The sequence below is a fragment of the Drosophila eugracilis genome, unplaced genomic scaffold (genome assembly GCF_018153835.1).
Source record: "Drosophila eugracilis isolate 14026-0451.02 unplaced genomic scaffold, ASM1815383v1 contig_2154, whole genome shotgun sequence".
In the NCBI taxonomy this organism is placed as follows: domain Eukaryota; kingdom Metazoa; phylum Arthropoda; class Insecta; order Diptera; family Drosophilidae; genus Drosophila; species Drosophila eugracilis.
The window spans coordinates 920,632-939,550 of NW_024573038.1; the positions used below are offsets into that span (position 1 = coordinate 920,632).

The 18,919-nt window shown below is 46.3% G+C and overlaps 1 protein-coding gene across 1 annotated transcript in view; it reads right to left on the reverse strand.

The window, feature by feature from the left end:
- LOC108108765 (MOXD1 homolog 2) overlaps positions 1 to 18,919 on the reverse strand; it is a 110,670-nt gene that overhangs the window by 19,322 nt on the left and 72,429 nt on the right. The window contains exons 4-6 of the mRNA XM_017216932.2: positions 4,005 to 4,289; positions 3,274 to 3,459; positions 2,144 to 2,339 (exon numbers count right to left, since the gene is read on the reverse strand). Of these exons, the coding sequence (XP_017072421.1) occupies positions 2,144 to 2,339; positions 3,274 to 3,459; positions 4,005 to 4,289 (667 nt within the window). The remainder of the gene's footprint in view (positions 1 to 2,143; positions 2,340 to 3,273; positions 3,460 to 4,004; positions 4,290 to 18,919) is intronic.

Here is an 18,919-nt window from a genome sequence, read left to right on the forward strand (position 1 = left end):
TTCAAACGTTTTGGGTATGAGTCGTGTGTCAGCGAAGTTTGTTCCGAAATTGCTGAATTTTGACCAAAAGAACCGTCGCATGAGCATCGCTCAAGAGCTGTTGAATGACGTCAACGACGACCCAGATTTACTCAAAAGGGTCATAACTGGTGACGAATCATGGGTATATGGTTATGATATCGAAACCAAAGCCCAATCGTCCCAATGGAAGAGCCCAGACGAGCCAAGACCGAAAAAAGCAAAAAATCGCCGAGCTCGCAAAACAACTTGTAACTTTACGCCTCTCACAACCAAACAAAAGAGGATGTTCCATTGAAACTTGGTACAGATGTTAGGGAAGAGTGTACCAATATAACAAAACAAAAAAAACGATAATCGAAAATATGTTGCCCGCGAAATTTGAAAAGTCACCTTACTTTTTGAACACACCTCGTATTTTTCTATCAAGATGTATTAATCCACTTCTCTTTCTGTTTTCCGCTGTGCTCCAGCGTTCTACTCCGGAAGTTTTGGCAACACCTACTCAAAAAATAAAAAAAGATGGGAGAAATGTAAGTAGACGAAGTTCTGCCCCTCCCCCGCTTTCTCTTGCTCCATTTCCCTCGCCTTTTTGGCCATGTCCCTGTGTGCGGTTGGGGAAAAGTTATATTGGTTTGCGTGACTCTCAACAAAAGTGAAATAACAATTGCAACAACAACAGCAGCAGGAAGGACAGAACGACGGCTCCCGCCTCCTGCCTCCTCCCATCTCAGCCACCCAAAAATGCCAAAAACAAACAGAAGAAACAGCCGGGCACGGCCAAAAGGAAAAATAGAAATAAATTCTAAAGTGAAATTAGTATTTTAGTTATCCTCGGCCTGCTCACGAACCACCACGCAATGAACAATGAATATAAAAAAATTGAGTACCTGAAGAATTTTCAGGTGGTTCGTTCGGGGCTTTCCCAGATACGGCAGATACGGGTGGGTGGTGCAGCGGAGTGTGGCTGAGAAGTACTCAAAAAGCGCTTAGCCATTGGGTTGGGAAATTCTGAGAGTGGGCACAGCAAGGTGCTTGTAAATTGCTGTTTTGTGGGTTTTCCAATCGAGAGTCGGTCGGTGAGTCGAAAGTATTCCTCTGGTGGATAAGCTGGAAAATGTGATAATTGAAGAGAAAAGCGTCGGGGATACCACGGTGACTTCAACGACTGCCAAGGAGATTGACTAATAAAGAGTGTTTGAGCACTCGAAATGGTTATCCCTGAATCAAGTTATAAGGGCGATACATTTCGTTACTTAAGTAAGGCTTCTTAACTAGTTATTACCCTGAAACGTTGCATATCCAAATAACTATAAAAGAAACCCTCGTTGCAACTAGCCACAATGAACTGTTACGGGCAGCACCTAACCTTTTGCTTTTTGAATTATTTAGTTGCTTGGCTAGAAAGTTTGAGCTTTCCGCTGTGTTTCCACTACAGACACATGCCAGGTCCTTGGAGTTGTTTGATTTGGATGCGTGTGCCAGCATGTCCATGTCCGGCGAACGCCAAATTTAAAATGAAAATCTATTTCTGAGCAATTTGGGGCAGCTAAACAAAAAGAATGCCATTGTCTGACAGGCATGGACGTATTAAAATTGTGACGATATAAACTTTCATGGTGGATAAAAGGTAGTTAAATTGCTGTCTGGTTGCTCCTTCCCAGGATTTATCTCTTTTGTTTGTTGTTATGGCTGTTTTTGCAGACAGCCCAGGCACACACACACACACACACACACACAAACACGCAGCAGATACATGGAAACACCCACTCTCGGGCCCGGCTAAACCGCATTCGGACAAGCTGGGTAAAGTCATAAGCTTTTGTTTTACTAGCCCCACCAATGCGGTTAGACCTGCCATTCCACACCCATCCGTGGCGGCTCTAGTCCACTCGGCAATCTCATAAATTGCATGACATGAGTTGCATATACACACATACACATACACTCGCACTCGTACAAGTCCCGTCGCATAAAATATACAAAAGGGCAGCAGCTGCTCTCCCACTCGCTCCCGTTAGCCCACCCAGTTGCAGTTTATATTGCCACATACCCCACATATACATATATACATATATATATATGGGGTATATGCATATATCTGGGGGGAGGAGGATATACTTACCGATTGACAGAATGCCGGCATCGTTGGGTCGCAGGACGTGCGTAAAGTAGATTTTCAAACCCGAATTATCCGCCATTTGTCTGGCGTGCAATTGGGCAAAGTCGGGCCTCAAATTGTTGTAATGGGTCTCCATTAAATAATATTTCGCCTGGCGCGACTCGATCGGGTAGCCTGCCTCGTGTGGATACGTAAAGCCCTGCGAAAAGAAAGCCCAAAAATGTCAGCAAACGGCGGAAAAAAGGGATACAAAGACGGGTTGAGTGTTTGTTTTTATACTCGCACATGAGTATATATATTTGTGTGGAAGTTGGGGGCTCCCTCTCTCTCTTTCCCTCCTTTTTCTGAACAGGGCGGAAGTGGATGCCATGGCCGTGTGCAATTTAAATGCAGCCATCGGAGGAGCCGTAGCCCTCCTCTTCAGCTCCACACTCCCATCTCGACCATTGCCATTCAATTGCATTGCCGAGCGCCCCTGGCGGACAGCAGCCATAACATGCCACTGCATTATAGCGCTCTTCTGATGAAATTATGAAAGCCCTGCACTGAGTCGACGGAACTGCTCCTCGAAAAACAAAAACATGAGCCATGGCGGAGAGGTCAGGGGCCAATAGGGCCAAGGTATTTATTTTTTCGGTATACTCTCCATGAAGTGGGGGTATGCATTCTCTGAAGGACTCACGTTCACAGATCTGACATGGTTGTAAATTTGAGTTAATCAGAATCAGTTTTTTGATTTAATGGGGATTTTTCTGGGATGTGCATCCCAAAACTCTAATCAGAAGAGGCAGATTCTTTAAATTAAAGGTACTGGTGTAACTTTAAATTAAGCATAAATAAGCACATATTTTAATCTCGAGAGAGAGGTGGTGCTCTATAGATAAAGTGCTTCATAGACCTAACTTCGGAGTTCTCTTTCAAAGAAGGGCAATCGAATATTCGTGTAGGCATTCTGCCATGGGTTCTCTGACTCCTTTTTTCGTGTTGAAAGGAAGCATTTGCGAAGGTTAAATTAATATTGCATGGTTATGGTTATGACGAAAATGGTAGAGGGTATTGGGGGTCGAGGTTGGGGGAAAGGGGGAGTATTGGGGCCGGAGATTGCGATTCCGTTCTCGGATGCTTATGCTTACCTCGCTGCCGCGCGACCAAGAGGCCACGATGGCATTGCACGCCAGCGGAATGGACCGGGCTCCGAGGCACTGGCGGCCCTGCTCGCGTGCCATCTCCTCCAGCTCCGCGTGGGCACCCTGGCACTCGTGTAGCGTTATGTGCTGCAAGTAGTGCACGCTGGACGATGAATCATAAATCGGCTCGTACTGCCAGCCATGAAAAGAAAATGAACCGGGGAGGTCGAGAGACAACGGTTAGTGAGATGATGTGCATTGTGGGAAAGATAGGGCGCGCGAGACGGGGATAAATTTTTAATATTTCAATTTGGTTATGCCGAGGCCAAGAGACAACGGCAGCTCAGGATGCAGAACTGCAGAACTCGGCGGGCCGAGAGGCGGGGCAGTAACTGCCAGACAAAAGCGGAATGCCAGGACGCGTCACTGCACTTGGCCTTAATTATGCATTGTATTTAATATCGTTTAGTGCTGCACCCCGGCGAAAGTATTTCAAGGATGTGGCAGGAGTTCCGACTCCAACACTTCCATTGTCTTTTTGGCTTTTAGTTACTCTTAAAAAACATTGTAATCCAGTTCTTAACTTTAAATAGTTTTAGATTGGAACTTCAAACTAAAATGAACTGTTCATAAACAAATGTTAAGTACGTTATCTTCCCTACATGACTACCTAAAGTAACGACCTTAGTAGAGCCTCGTTCACTGGGTATCTGGGGCTTTGGTTCGAATTCCCTTACCCGGATCAGGTGGTGTTTGCGATTGATGTCCTCCAGCTTGAACATCTTGCACCAGAAGAGCGGCAGGTCGCCGGAAGGCAGCTCCACATCCTCGTTGCGCAGCTCGAGGACTCGCACGCGCTCGTCGTGCGTGGGCGAGGGCATCGGCAGCTGGGCGCGCTGCATGAGGACCATGGGGCGGTAGGGACGGAAGGCGCGGGCCGGATCCGGAAGGGTGCCAGGACGCACCGAGCCGTGCGGCGGATCCTGGGCGTGGTACATGTACAGCAGGCGCATCGTGTCGTTCTGCAAAGGAAGAGCGGATAATGGCGGGTTGAAAAATGAGAAATGTGTAAAAAATTAGTTGCCAGAGGTGGTCAAGGTGGGGTTGTCGAAATGGCGTTATAATGGCGTTGCAACAACCCAGCAACAGCGGCAATAATGTCGTTGCTGACGTGTACACGGATGCACTGTCTGGCTGGGAATGTTCCATGCCCCATTCCCCATGCCCCATGCCTTGTGCTCCGGAAGCCTCTCTCGGTCGTTCGTTCCCCACCGTTTATTCTGGACAAGGTTCGCCTGCTAAATGAAGTACACATTGGCAAAAAAGCAGGGAACTCGCGCTTGCAAGTTGGCCAGCCGGCAACAACAGGGCAGGAAGGAAGCAAGGATGTTTGCCTGTGGGCAGAGCTGGCAAGCTGGCCAGAGAGCAGGTGGATGGGATGTTTGGTCAGCTGCAGTCGGAAGCTGAAGTTGGGCATTGTCGATGGCGGGTTAATGGTGCAAATTGCAGCTCACCGGAAACGTTGCCGCACTTCAGCCGGAAAACCCGGGGGTGGGGAAAATATGCGCTACTTCATCTTCGTTGTTGGCCACTATTCCGTGATCCTCTGGCTCTCCGAGTGACCGCATTTCATTTATTTAATTCCCATTTAACAAATTAATTCGGCGCCGCCTAGCGCCAGCTAGTGCACTTATGGGCAGCCGCCGTTGCCAAATTTCACTGGCAGACTGTACTTGAGATGTCCGCTCGGTGCATTTAGCCGAATTACATTACCGAGCTGCCCTTGTGCAATTTCCACTCCGCAATTGCATCTTTGGGCAACCAATTTACACTTCAAGTGGCTGCCCCCGAACATTCGTCTAGCTCAACGGAATTTTCCCATTTTCCCCGACCCTTTCTCTGGGGGATTCCTCTTCTTGTGCTCTTCTGGCCTTTGTATTATGTTTCGAGCTCCGGGCCCGAGTCCTAGCATGTATTTTTCATTGGCCACGTAGTTTTAATTGGTAAGCCCGAAAATTAAAGCAGTCATTAAAGAATCACGGCCTGTTCTATGAGTCCTCCGACTCCCCAGCACCTCGTGACTCACCTCTGACCCCGGGCTAGCCAGTGATCCCCTCCGCCACCTTCTCCGAACTCTCGTTTGTGGACTGCCATGGCCTCGGGACTTTTGGAAGCCAACAGTCAGCTGTCATTGTGTGCACGTCATGTCCACGTGTGTGTGCAGCGACACAGCAGAAACAACAATAACAACACATGTAGCACTTTGGGTGTGTGTGTGTGTGTACGTGAGTGTCGGTGGCAGTGTGAGTGTGGTGCAGTGAAAAAAACGAACGTCGGGGGCATCCATTTGAATTCATTGTGGCAAAGTGCCCATTGTAGCTGTTAAGTGGAACTGTAGAGTACCATGTTCGACAATTGACGGCCCAGGACGAGCTGAGCTGGGCAGGACTAGTGGGGCCAGGTCCTTGTTTCTACTTGTTCATTTTGCCAGCAACGAGGAGACAATACTTTAATTAACAATTCCCTTTCCCCTTTCCCCTTTCCCCTGTCCCCACTCCCCAACCGACCCGAACGAGGCGGAGTGTGTAAAAAACCTGTACAAATGAGTCGGTTGTCCTGGCTGTCCTGGCAAACACTGCGGGCGGTAGCAAACGCGGCGCACTAACCGCCCGGCAATCGCCAGTAACAACAACCCACAATAACAGCAGCACAGCAGCAGAAGCAGCAGGAGCTGCAGGAGCAGCAAAAACTGCTGGCCAGTTTTAAAACATTTGGTCAGGCGACAGAGGAGAGCCGACAAATGGGAGGGGCGCAGCACAAAAGTCATTAACGCTGAGGCTACCGAAGCTGACTGGACCTGGACATGGCCCAGATGTAAAAACATGACCACTGTGGCAAAAAACTCAACGGTCAGTCCCCGGCAACAAAGAAAAAAGAGGCCGTCGCCGGGTCATCGCCGCCTCCGGACTCCGGAGTGACCTGTAAATTGTTTAATTTGCGAGCTGAAAGGGATTTGGATTGCAAAAGGCGGCAAAACAATGGCAGTGCATTGAGGGCCGATGAGAGTTCATCAAAGTGCCACCTATGGTTGAGTAGTCAAAGCAATGGCGATGGAGAGAACGGGGAAATGCAAACTGTAATTATTTAGTATCCCAGGAAGAGTCTCTGGGTTCGATTTGAGTGACTGCATTCACATTATAATGGGTTCTATTCAAGTGATGAGACAAGTAGATATATCCTTGTATATCAGGTAAAAGGAAACTACAGATATATCGGAGATGATTAATCACTATCAAGTCTAAAAATTCTAGTTTCTAGGTTTTTTACATGAAACACTGATATCTTTATAGACTTTATATAGACTTTGGGCTTCCCAAATGGAATCTGTCAAAGCTTTCTAGCTCCAGGCCAAAAATAGAGATTATAGATTTGGAGATTCTCTGATTTCGTACCCACAACCCATACAACCCTTCCTCGTACTGGGCATCCACAGTAGGTACGACCAAGTGTGAAAAAGTGTGCACCGAACTATGCACACGCACGACAAGGATGATGAGGAAGAGCCCGGAAAGTCCGGAAAGAGCCGGCCGTAGCCAGTGAAACAACAACTGCGAGGCGAAAACTAAAATGAAATGAAAAGCTTCAGCAAGGATTACAACCAAAAATTAATGAAAGCAAACTGGCTGCGGTCATTTGCCGTGGTCAACGGTCGGCCAAGGCTTAATTGCCAAAGACGATGACGATGTTGTGGGCAGGGTTTACCGGGTGGACAGGGCGAACGGGGCGATCGGGGAAGGGCAGTGAATGTGGTCAAGAATACAGGTTACACTTTAGTGACTGCTGCAGGGCCACAAGGACTCGAGGCTAATTGTGAATGCGGCGGGACTGGACTGGAGCTCGGACTTGGACGACTCATTAGAGTGGCTTTGGTTACGGCCCAAAAAACTTGCGAGGGTTGCAGGACTCAGGATTCAGTGCTCAGGACCCACAAACTCACATAGACACAGCCTCGAACGGAACGGCAGGGAACGCTCGGCTGAGCCTGGCTGCCTGGTTAAGTGCACTCCAAAGGTCATTTAACCTCTGACTGGGCAGGTTTCCACTGCTCTTAACGCAATCGGGGTGGCTTTAGCCCCCCGTCGATGATCCAAGTAGTCGGTAGAGTCGTTGCGACTTTTTGGCCCAGTTCACATTCAATTAAGCCTTGTTAACAATGCTGCCGATGTCGACAGATCCAAATCGAAACAGTTGTTCAGCATAAATTGCCTAGGAAATTTAAAAGATCATTACTTTTTACGCCTCTAAATTCTTGCTCAGACACAACACTAAAAGGTAATTGCCATAATCTACTAAAAGACCTACCTAGTGTATTTAGAGCCTGAGTAGCTGATCTAACTAGCACTGCTCCTACATTATCAAGAATGCATTGCTTTCAACCTCTTCTTAACGCTTTTCCAACTTTTTGAAAACTGCTTTCATCATTTCCTTTGATGGGGCTAAAAGTTCTCTCGCAAATCATTGCAGTTTGTTTCTTATTTTCTGCCCGCAGCAAACTCTAGGCTGCTCGCTCGTTGGCATTCGTTCACACATTGCACCTTTAAGAGCCATTTGTAGTAGTTGTTAATGGCATTGTTATCCTGGATGCATCCTCCTGCCTCCTTTCTTTGTTTTTTGCCCACTTTCATTTTGCCGTTTCAACGCGTTCCCATAATGGGGCAATTGTCCTTAAATGTGGAGCGTGTTCCGCTCGCTAAGTTGGCTCTGGCTCAGACTCTGGCCAGCAATGGCCGTGGTAATGGCCCTGGCCCTGGCCGTGGTCTTGGCCTGGCCTGGCCCAGTGGTCAAGTCGGAGTCCTTGGTCCGACACCGAAAACTTTGTCTGTGCTGGCCCTGTTTAATGTGCACGTAATTGAAATGCATTTACAATTGAATTATAAACAGAGCAAACAAATGCGGCACAGGACTCGCACACATTTACATGAATTCACACTCGAGCGGGGGAAATGCGAATGGGCAACTGGTATTGTGGAAACTTTCTGCAGCAGCTGAGGTCCTTCGGTCTCATTCTGCTCTTCTTTCTCCTCGCTCGGCGATCAAATCAACCGTTCCCCAGAAACCCGTGTCCTTTGCATATGTGTATCTGTCCATCTGAATGCATTAGGGTGACTCTTAGAGTTTTCTAACATGTGTCTTGAACTTTGAAAATGCAAAATTGATAGATACAACATGACATATATCTTTGTTGCTCCTTAAAGTTTTGTTCCATTTTAAGTTTAAAATAATTTAAAATATGTATCTCTTTAGTCCACCCTAGTGTGTATGCTTAACAGGTTACCATGGTCACGTCGGCCATTTTTGTGAGTGCCTGTCGAGGAATCTGCTCTTCTAAGCCACTCTACACTCGCCAAAGCCCATTGAATATCAATTTTGCATGTGGAAATGGCATCGGAAACTTCGATTCCTAAGCGGACGTGGAAAAGTTTCGGTCGACATTTCCTCGATTTCGAGCAGTGTGCGTCAGAGGGTTCTGTAGCTGTGGCATTTATGCCATTCCAGCCATCAGTTGGGACTTGTGCAATTTTCGGAACTTTCTGACAGCTGATTTCAATAACTAATAGGCAGAAGTGGTCAGCCCCCTGACCCCCTTTGTTGCAGTCTAATTGCCGTGTCAGACTCTGTGATTGCCTTCGACCGGAGAGAAATCATTGCACATTGTTGACAGCCACCTGAATCGGATCCAAGCCCACATCCAAGCATCTTGGGGCACAGCTGGAGGCCTAGACAGGTGGGCTCCTGGCCAGAATAAGAAGTCAACGAACAAATCAGGGCCACGTCTGTCTGTCTGTCCCATGTCTGTAATCGTTTTTCGGCACTCTCTACATCTCTGCTAAATGGCTTAATGATTTTTGTTTCGTTAAATTGAGTCGTTTGAGTAGAATGCCTGTGTCCTGGCACTCCACATTCGTCTGCTGTTGTTTTCGTTGCAATTGACATTAATTTGATTTATTTATGGTAGGAAGGCAAAGGCCATTTGGCTCAAGGTGCAACTGCTTTTGGCAATTGCATTTAAATTAACAAATCTAATATGGTTTCTCCCCAGAGTGCCCGCAGGTGTTGTCTCGGCTCATTCACTCTTCCACTTACTCACCCGTTTACTTGTGTGTATGTGTGTGCAAATGAAAATTCTGCTTAAGCTGCTGCTGTGTGGCTGTGTTGCTGTGGGGAAAATTAATGTTTTTGAGTGGACAAAGGCGGCAGTATTTGAATGCGGAACGGAATGCTGGAGAGGAATGCAGCGCAAGTTATTGCAGCAAATACTTGATATAGACATAAGTATGTGCAGGATTTGGCAAATGAAACTAAAGTTGCCACCCGTAAGAAGCTTAAGACAAAACTGTAAACAAGACGGCAGCTTCGAATGGGTCAAAGGAAAGTGCCTGGCCAGGCAAATATAGTTCACATTATAAATCAACTGAAGCACTGCCAACGGACGACAGCAGGCGGTGGTAAATAGCCGTAAAGATATGTGATTCATTAGGGAAACTAAATTGGGAATATGTTGGCTAAATAGACTAAACCGCAAAGAAAGGAATCGATAATTTATAACGACTCTCGTTACAGAAACTTGTTGAAACTAGTTTAGGTCTTTCTATTCAGCATCTCTCCACATTTTTATTCCAAATTGAATCAATTAATTAAGCTTAAATCGAGGGAAAATGTTTGATGTAGATGCATCCGTATGAGGGTTACATGCTGAAGCTATTCAACCCGTCCGGATGTTTCTCTTCGTAGCCCAAGAGACTCCTTTCATATTACTGGCACATTTGTATCGGTTTTCTTTTCCATTTTTCCCTCTATCCTCGCTCCCCCCGCTGCCTAATTCATATTCATTTATTGTGTTTGCAGTCGCTGCAAATGCTTTTCTCATATCCATGGCCCCTCTTTTCCGATAAAGGGACTAGGGGACTGGGCTGATGGAGTGGGGTTCAAGCCAAACTGGCATATCCGTTGCTTTATTACATTTCGTTTAGTTTTTGGCCAACTGACCACTTTTTTGCGGTTACTTTGTGTGTGTCTGTATCTGTGTTCTTCGTGGATGTCCTGTCCGTGTGTGTGTTTGTGTGTGTGTGTGTGTGGATGTGTCTTAGTTGCTCGGACTTTGCGGTTGCTTTGGTCACTAGCGCGGTATTTGGCTTACATCAGGGTATGAGCGGAAAAAAACAGACACCGACGGGCGGATGACCAGTCCCTCTTGGCTTAAAATGAATTTACTAACCGAGTTTGTTCAGAGAGTTTACCGAATGAAAAGAGGAAAACGCGGGGCGAAAAAATGCAAGTTTACTTCGCCATTTGACCATAAATAATATAATAAAATAACTACACAGGTCAGGCAACTATTGCATACTTTATGGCGTCCAGCAGAGCTTCCCCGTAACCCCCGCAATATGTGGTCTAATATTTTTATAAACAAATTGGTTTTGCACAGCTCAACGGATGAGGTGGATGTGGGCATGGGGGCGCGTTTGCGGTTTTCATATATGGTTGTATCCCTTTTATATATATTGTGGATTTTTAGGTGGCGCCCTCTGGCTGTCAGCGTTTGCCACTTTAATTACTTTGGCTCTAAGGATGCGCAGATTTCCACGTTTTTTGGTGTTGGCCCTAGTTCGGGCCGTTTTGGTTTTTGGTTTTTATCCCTGCCCTGTTGCATTTGACAGGACGTCTCCTCTCCGGTCCGGGCCATATCCTGCTGTGCTGAAAAGCAACTCAACTGGGGTCGTTATTTATGGCCCCCTCAAACGTCGCTCACCTCGAAAAACGTTTGCCAAAACTCGGACGGAAAAATGGCCAGAAATGTGCGATCCCTGGTCGAGTTTTTGCACTTAAACCCCCGGAAAAAACCGAAAGCCTCGCCGTGCAGGCTGTTTTGTTTGTCATTGCATTACTTTGGCTGTTAAATCGCCTACTGGAGTTTAGTATTGCAGACCCACTCTCGGCCCCAGCACCCAGGCTCCGCTTTCTCTTCGCTCTCTCTTTCAATATTTGTCGCTTTAGGGCATTAAAACAAACGTTTCCCATTGCGTTGTGTTGGGTTTGCCTTTTGCTTTGCTTTTGGCTTTTTTGGCGTGCACGTTTCACATGCACTTCTAGAGCCACAACACCATCAACATGAAGCCCAGGTCCAGGCCCAGTTCGGGAACTGCCTCCCAACCCACCATCAACCAATCCCAGAACCAAGCTCACCCACTCCGGAACAGAAACAACACGGGGAATGCAAACATCTGAGCGCGAATCGTGAAAATCACAGTCCGAAAAAAGGGGAGCCATTGGGTCTGGGTCGGAAAGCGAACCATTCGAGGATATACTCTATGTTCTGGATGGGGTTTGTAGGAATTGGAAGTGCCATGAAAGTATTTTCCAAATGCCAAAGTAACTTAATAATAATTTAAATGCGAAAGAACATTTAAATTACACAATAACCATCGCAAATCGAATGCCTTTGGACTTTGTATTAAATCTGTAAAGGTGACATTTCTACTTTAGTGGAAACTTTAAGTAGCTTTAAAAAAAGAACAATTTTCCACTTCTGACCTTTGGCATCATGGGCAAACACCAATTATATCGTTTTTCCTGCTGTTTTCCTCTACCAGAACATTTTCCCCAACCAAGGACGGCTGGCCAACTTTTACCCTTCCACTCTAGGATTGTTTTCTGCGACGGGTGCAGCTGCAAATCTGGGCATACGCGAATCTCTTTGCCGTTTGTATGTGCCCGGCCGATGGTACCCCAGTCCTTTGGTGGGTCCTGCCAGTGTGCACTCGTTCGTTGATTCGCTCGCTCATTCGATGCTCGTCAACTCGCAAACTCATGTGTAAAAAGGGACAATGCTGGGTTTTAACTTTAATAAAGCGACTAGGCGGGCGCCGCACTCCAGCAGCGAGCGCCCTCTCCCATAGACCACTTTTCGGGTACCAGGCAACATCAAAACCCACAGTTCACCCCTCCAATCCCTGCCCGCTGGCAGGACTCGGTCGTGGGACTGGGTGCCGTGCTGGTTGTGTACTTGATTTTTGGGCAAAGCGGCAAATAACATTTTTGTTTGGCTTTGACGTTGTAGCAATTGCAACGGTTATTCCATTTGCTTGACAAATATACGACGACGACGTCGTTGCCGGCACTAGCTCTGGGTTGGGGATGGCTCTGAGTCTGGGCCTGGGCCTGGTTCGGGGAACGTTTAGAACTCCGCCGGAGTGGTGAAGTGGCAGAGCACTGCTCAGAGCTCGAAACTTTTACCGAGCCGGAATTATGCGCAATTTTTGTTTGGCTGCGCGGCCAGTGTAAAGTGGTCTGGTTTAGATGAGTGTGTTTGTGTTGCAAAAGAGGCTTTCAACAGTCTGTGAGGCAGGGGAAGGGGACGGTGTTCCAGGGTCTAAAAGTACATAGCAGGCCTCCGCTTTTTTGGCCACCATTGTGCTCTTCAAAGCAATCAACATAAAACGGTTTGCAAAAAAGCCAAAAACATTGCAAGGCGTAATGAGCGGGAAGCATTAATGAACGAGGCTAGTTGAGAGTTTTTTCGGATGAGAATTTACCTCTGCCATTTGGCCGAAGGTTAATTTCGTCATTTTTTCGGCGACCACTTGAACTTTGACGCTGTATTAATGGGAAGGGGATGCTGACCACCTTGTGCACTTAACTTGGCTTTTAGTTCGCATTTATTTTTTCGGGGCAGAGGCGAAAAGTGTTCGGTTCTGCTCTTGTGACTTTGGCACTAACAAAGTTCCAAAGGATTTCCAGCTGGCTGGCCGCCGCGCAAACCGAGCTTAACAAAAAACCTGAAAAATTAAATCAATTTAAATTTCGCTGCATACTTTTCGGCTCGGAGGCCAAGCGGTTTCTTTTCGGGTTTGGGTTCTTGTTTGTTGTTGGGTTGTTGCTCGCCAAGCGGGTATTTTTGTTGCAGCCCTATTAAATTTTTAAGTGCCGAGCTGAAACCGCAAGTCCCGCAAACACCACACAAGCAACCGCGCACCCCAGGGCCTCCCCAGTCCCCCTCTGACCACTCCACTAATAATTCATTATAAAAGTCAGTGCTTTGGTTTTGGTTTTTGCGCTCTGCTGTGACGCGAATCCATAGTTGCACTTCTTCGTGCCCCCAAGTTGAACAGCTCGAGCTTATGCCGTGACAAACTGCACACATATGTGGCAAGGCGATGGAGCTGGCGGAGGAGCTGGTGCTGGTGCTCATGTTTGTGGCACGATTTTGCACAAAAGTCAGCGCCAGGAAGGGGAATGTCTGCGAATGTCTGTTCCCCAAAACGCTTTCTCTGCGGAATCGCCGGCTTTCCATTAGAGCCCACTTTCTTGTCCTCTTCTGTGACAGGATTTCCCCCATACAAGTTGGATTCGTTTCGAGGAATTCGCTGCTTTGATGTAAAAATTGCAATGGCCATTGGGGTCCTGGTTTTCTGGGTTCATGGGGTGCTGGGCACCCCGGGTCCTTAGCCCGCTGGTAAGTGTTGAAAATTACTGTCGACTTGACTTGTTGCCTTTTTGTTTTTGGCTTTGTTGTGACTCCTGCTAGTGCTCCCCTGCCCCTTCAGTGGGGAAACAACAATAACACTCTCTACATATGTGAGTATGCAAGGACCCGCCATTAATGGGCAAAAATTACTGTTTACAAGTGGGGAAACCTCCATCTTGCCCCAACCCTTGAGCTGGAGTGCAAGTTTCGTGTTAAAATAATAAACACATAGCAGAAATTGTAGCGCCCTGTGCAGATCGGGGATCGGGGATCGGGGATCTCGTGGAGGACTCTGTTGCCGGGTGTACCCCGGAATCGGGGTCATAATTCCATTACAGAACTACTTCGACTCTGGCCCAGCACCGGGCACATAAATTATATTAAAAACAATATTTTCACCCGGCTTCGAACTCGGTTGAACTTCACACGGCAAAGTTTCTGCCCCTCGCATTCTTCTTAGTTTTTTTCCCGACTCCAGTTTTTGCATTTTAAATTGCCAGGACAGCAAAATGCCGTGGCAAGTTTAAACAATTACCTCCGCAACAGCAACAGCAACAGCAACAGCAACAACATCAGTAGTGGTAACAACAACCAAGAGCGAAAAAACAATATGAAATTATTATAATGACAATTAGTGTTAATTGTCACTTTCGGCGCGGAATGTTGCTTTCGGTCTCCGCTGAATTATAATTTGCCGGTTTAGAGGAAATTAGCATTTTAAATGAGTTTCTTTCTGTTCCCTCCGTTGTGTTGTTTGTGTTTGTTGTCGGCCTAAGCAAACAACAATAACAATAATAATAATAATGCAACATGAAAGTCAATGGCGAATTAAAAACTGTAATTACTCAATTATTATGCATAAATCAGAACAAAAGCTTGCGAGGAGCGGATAAAAGTTGAGAAGGCTGTAATGGAGGCTACTTAATGACAATTCTGGGTAGCTCGTCAAATTGGGTTTTTCATTGGCAGAGGGAGGGGCGGGCCGGGCCATAAAGATTTTAACGATTTCCAGTGGGCGTAGAGCAATTAAGCGAGTTTGGGAAAATTTAATTAAAGCCTCGACAAAAAGACTCCCAGTGCCTATTGTAGGCTCAGATAAATTGAAAACCATTCATTATCAATCCGGAAAAAGAACTTGGAGTTGAGGGGGAGGGAAATTAGGAGGAATATTTAAGCAGGCGCCGGCGTGGGGCAGGAATATTGAGTGATAAATGTATCTCAATCTGTGCATGCCAAATTCATCTGACAGTCGCTTCCTAATCCTTTTGTGATTACTTCGAGCCATAACTCAGCATTTGTCAGTTGTCGTTTAGATTTAAGTGCCAAACTTCGGGGATAACGCAGGAAATCATTAAAAATATTTCAATGAGCTGGAATTGACCGACGCAGCCGGAGCCAGTGAAAATGCAGAGCGGAAACTTTGCAATTTCAACTTTTTTGTGTCCCTTTTCCAGCCACGCGCATTAAGCACAGTTAGGAGAGGGAAAATAAAAAATTAGAGCTCTAAAATCAAATCGAAATGACGCACTTAATGGCATTTTATGGTTTATGCGCAGTATTATTATTATTCCACCTCTGCAGGACCCCTCCTTTATCTCGAAATCAAACACTTTTCACCCACGGAATGTTTGATTTCTTTTCATAGATTTTCCACGAAAAGTTTCCTTTCACTGCTGGTCAAGATGGTGGGTAGGGTAGGGTGAAAGTGACGTCATCTATCCACTGCGGTCTGACTCTTTTGGCCAATTGGTAATTTCGTTATTAGTCACGCTCTTTGCGCTTCATTAATGTTCATTACACATAAATGAACCCACATCGATTGATATTTTCGAACTTCGTCGTCGCCGATGTCGTTGGCGGTTTTTAGTGGCTGTAATTTTTGTATTGTGGTTGACGTTTTTGCGGTTTGTCTGCCCAGCACCACCTACTTTTGCCTCTTCCGTACGACAAAAAAACATGCGTTCCGCCGCAACCCCTGCAGTTTTATTTATTTATGAACCCGAAGCGGAGCTGGGGGAGCCAGGGAAAAGGGTTGCTCGCATGGCCAATTTCCTCCGACTAATACAATTAATTATATAAATAAACATTTTTATTTATATTTATTGGAGAATTGGCCAAGACACAAACTTTGAACTTTCCCCGAGCACATATGCTCTATGTTTGAGTACAGGGGGCGCCCTGCACGGATAGGGGTTGCTCCAGGGCCAGGGAATTTATTGTACACGCTTAATTGAGCACTGGCAACTCGAAAGGTTGAGCAGCTGATTGACTCCGCCGCCGAGCGCCCTTGTACCATTTTTTATTCCATTTTTTATGACTTTTCGCTGGAAAACTGTGGGTCGCGGGGTGGCTTCTGGCCTGGATGGCAGGAATTCTCGAAATCGTTGGAAGTTATTTAAAATAGGATTTTATATTATGAGCTTAAACAGCTGGAAATTTATATTTTTGTATATTAAATATGCAGGCTCGGCTCGAGTCTATCTCCTGGCGGGGTTCATTCTGGGCATTCTTTCGGGAAAATGGGAAATGGGAAATGGGAAAACCGGAGCAAAACGGGTCAGATCTGGCGGGGTGAGCTAAAATGATTATGCCACTTGAGCGGCTTAGACTGATAAACTCATATGGCTGGCTTCAGTGCGCTTTGAAGTGGCACAAAATCGAAAACATAATATGGGGAGAAGGGAGATTAGATTCGAAAGTTTTGGAAAGGATCAAATATTGAAATCCGCTTAAATGGTAAACAAAGACAAGGCACTCGAAGGGGCTGGAGTCTCTGACATGATAAAATGCTTCGAGTAGTTCTGTACTTCAAGGACAGAGAGGAAAATTCTTTGCCGAAAAGCACTTTTCTTCTGGGAAGTTTCTGCTGTAATTTACACAATTGCCGCTCATTAAACGCGAAAAGAAAGCGGTTTGTTTTAGGGTCGTGACTAGGAGGGAGATGAGGGGGCTGCTCTTGGAGAAACGCAAACAATTAATAAATTTTTAAGTGCATGGCAAATCATGCCCCGCACGCTGACCTCAAAGTTCTGGACAAACCAAACTCAAACCTAGCAAATGGCTCTGCACACAATACATTATTAATTTTCACCAACCTCTGACCTCCCAGCCCCCCTTCTCACCCAACCCCCCTCCGGATGCACAACAAACAGCGCTTAATTTGCCAAATGGTTGCTTCTGCTTTCCCACTCCACTGCCCCTCCGCCACTCCTCCCCTCCTCTTCTCTGTTGCACTTAATGCAAAAAACTGCAAGTTGTAGTTTACTTTTTATTCATGGGACAGCGGGGGAGTTTAAGGGAAGGAGACCGGGGAGCTGGGGGAGTGGACTTGAAGGGGCGGGCTAGATGCAAAATACCTTGGCCAAAATGGCGAAAAAGCGGAAATCGGTGAAGAAGCTGGGGGAAAGCACAAAAGCAAAGCCAAAATAGGGAAAACTTCTTTTTCAAGGATAAAAGGGGATAGAGTTTCAGGGGAGGTAACGAAACCTATGATACCCAGTTAAGTAGTTACTTAAATGTAGGAATTAAGTAAATAAATTGAATTTATTTATTGTCTATCAAAGTCTGAACTAAACCCTAAATGAATTATGGAGTCTTTAGACTGACTCAAGACTGACTTGAAGAAAGAATAAAATGTTACTCCTTTCGTGGCAGCCAAAACTACTCCTAGAAATTCAGGATTCCACGGTAACAAGATTGTACAAATAGTGGCAAAGCTGGCAGCCCTCCCGAAACTCCCTCCCTTCTTGCAATTCCTGCTTGAGAGTAAATTGTAGCGGCAAACTTAAACGAACTGCGTAGAGCGGGGTCAGCTAGAACAGAAATTCATTAAAACTTTGCATTGTGCTCCAAAATTGCCCCACAACAACTGCTGGCTGAGGATACAACAACATTAAGTACTGGCTTATTGCAAACTAATTTGTCTAGGGCGATTTGGCCGAGAGGTTAGGTGGGGAGCCCTGCTCCACTAAGCCCAACCCCAGAACGGCTCACTCAATCTCATCCTTACTGCCTGCCGCTGATGACGCGACAAAATCCAATTAATACGCTAGACAAATAAAACGCTCCACTCCCTCCCAGGGAGAAGTCCTTGGAGCCAGGATGGAAGGGGCAATGGAAAGACCGTTTAGATAGAGCAATAACCAAATGTGTCTGCGAACAAACACGCGCGACTCCGCATAACATTTTTCACCCACTCCGCTCGGTCGGGTTAGTCAAACTTGAGGCACACTATATCTCAATATGGGAATCCGCTTTGTGGCCGGGGTATTCGGTTCCCTTTGGTCCTTGTCGCCATGTCTGGCATATGTGTCCTTTGCCCGTCCCTCTTCCCGGAAAGCATTTGTGAGCTCCCGCCACGCGCTTTGTTTACTCAAGTTAACCAGAAAGTTTTCTTTAAGATTTACGCTTAACTTATACGTGATAAAACTTTTATCACTATGACTTGTTCGCCCTCGCCCTGCCCCTCATCCCTTTCTGTGGCTTTGACAGAGTGCTCAGAGGTGGCTGACAAGGAAGTCGAAGAGATTTGGCAGCTAATTGCACAGCCAATATGAGGCGATTGGAATGGACCGGGAGTGCAGCTAATAAGCGGCAGCAGGGATCAACTGCTCGGCTCGAATGCAACCCCTAATCCGTAATCCCTGATCCTGGGCCCTTGTTGTTCTAGTCTGGAAAAAGGATACAGCCGGGGGCTGATTCCGTATGCTTAGCATGCCACAAATTTCACTGTTTATATTTGTTTAAGGTTATTGCCGAGGCTGGAAGAACTACATTCCCTACACGGAGAGACAACTCTCGATTTTGTTTTATTACAAGGGAATAACTTTTGAAATCAACATCAGGGGATATCACTGACCGAAAGTTTCTTATATATGTTAAATTTCAGGCTAAAAATACTGCTGGAATCCTAGTGATAGTCTAACCACTAAATTTCCCTCAGTGTACGCCCAAGAGCCGCTCCCCCAAAGGAAAGTGGGAATCACTTGAGTACTTCTGATGGCAGCCGCTTATATCATCGGAGTTCGGGCGACGGCACTCTGAAACTTTTATTAACATAAACTGCGAGTCCAGGCAGGACTTCATCTCCTCCTCCCCAAAGGGCATAAATTTCACTTGGAGCTGGCC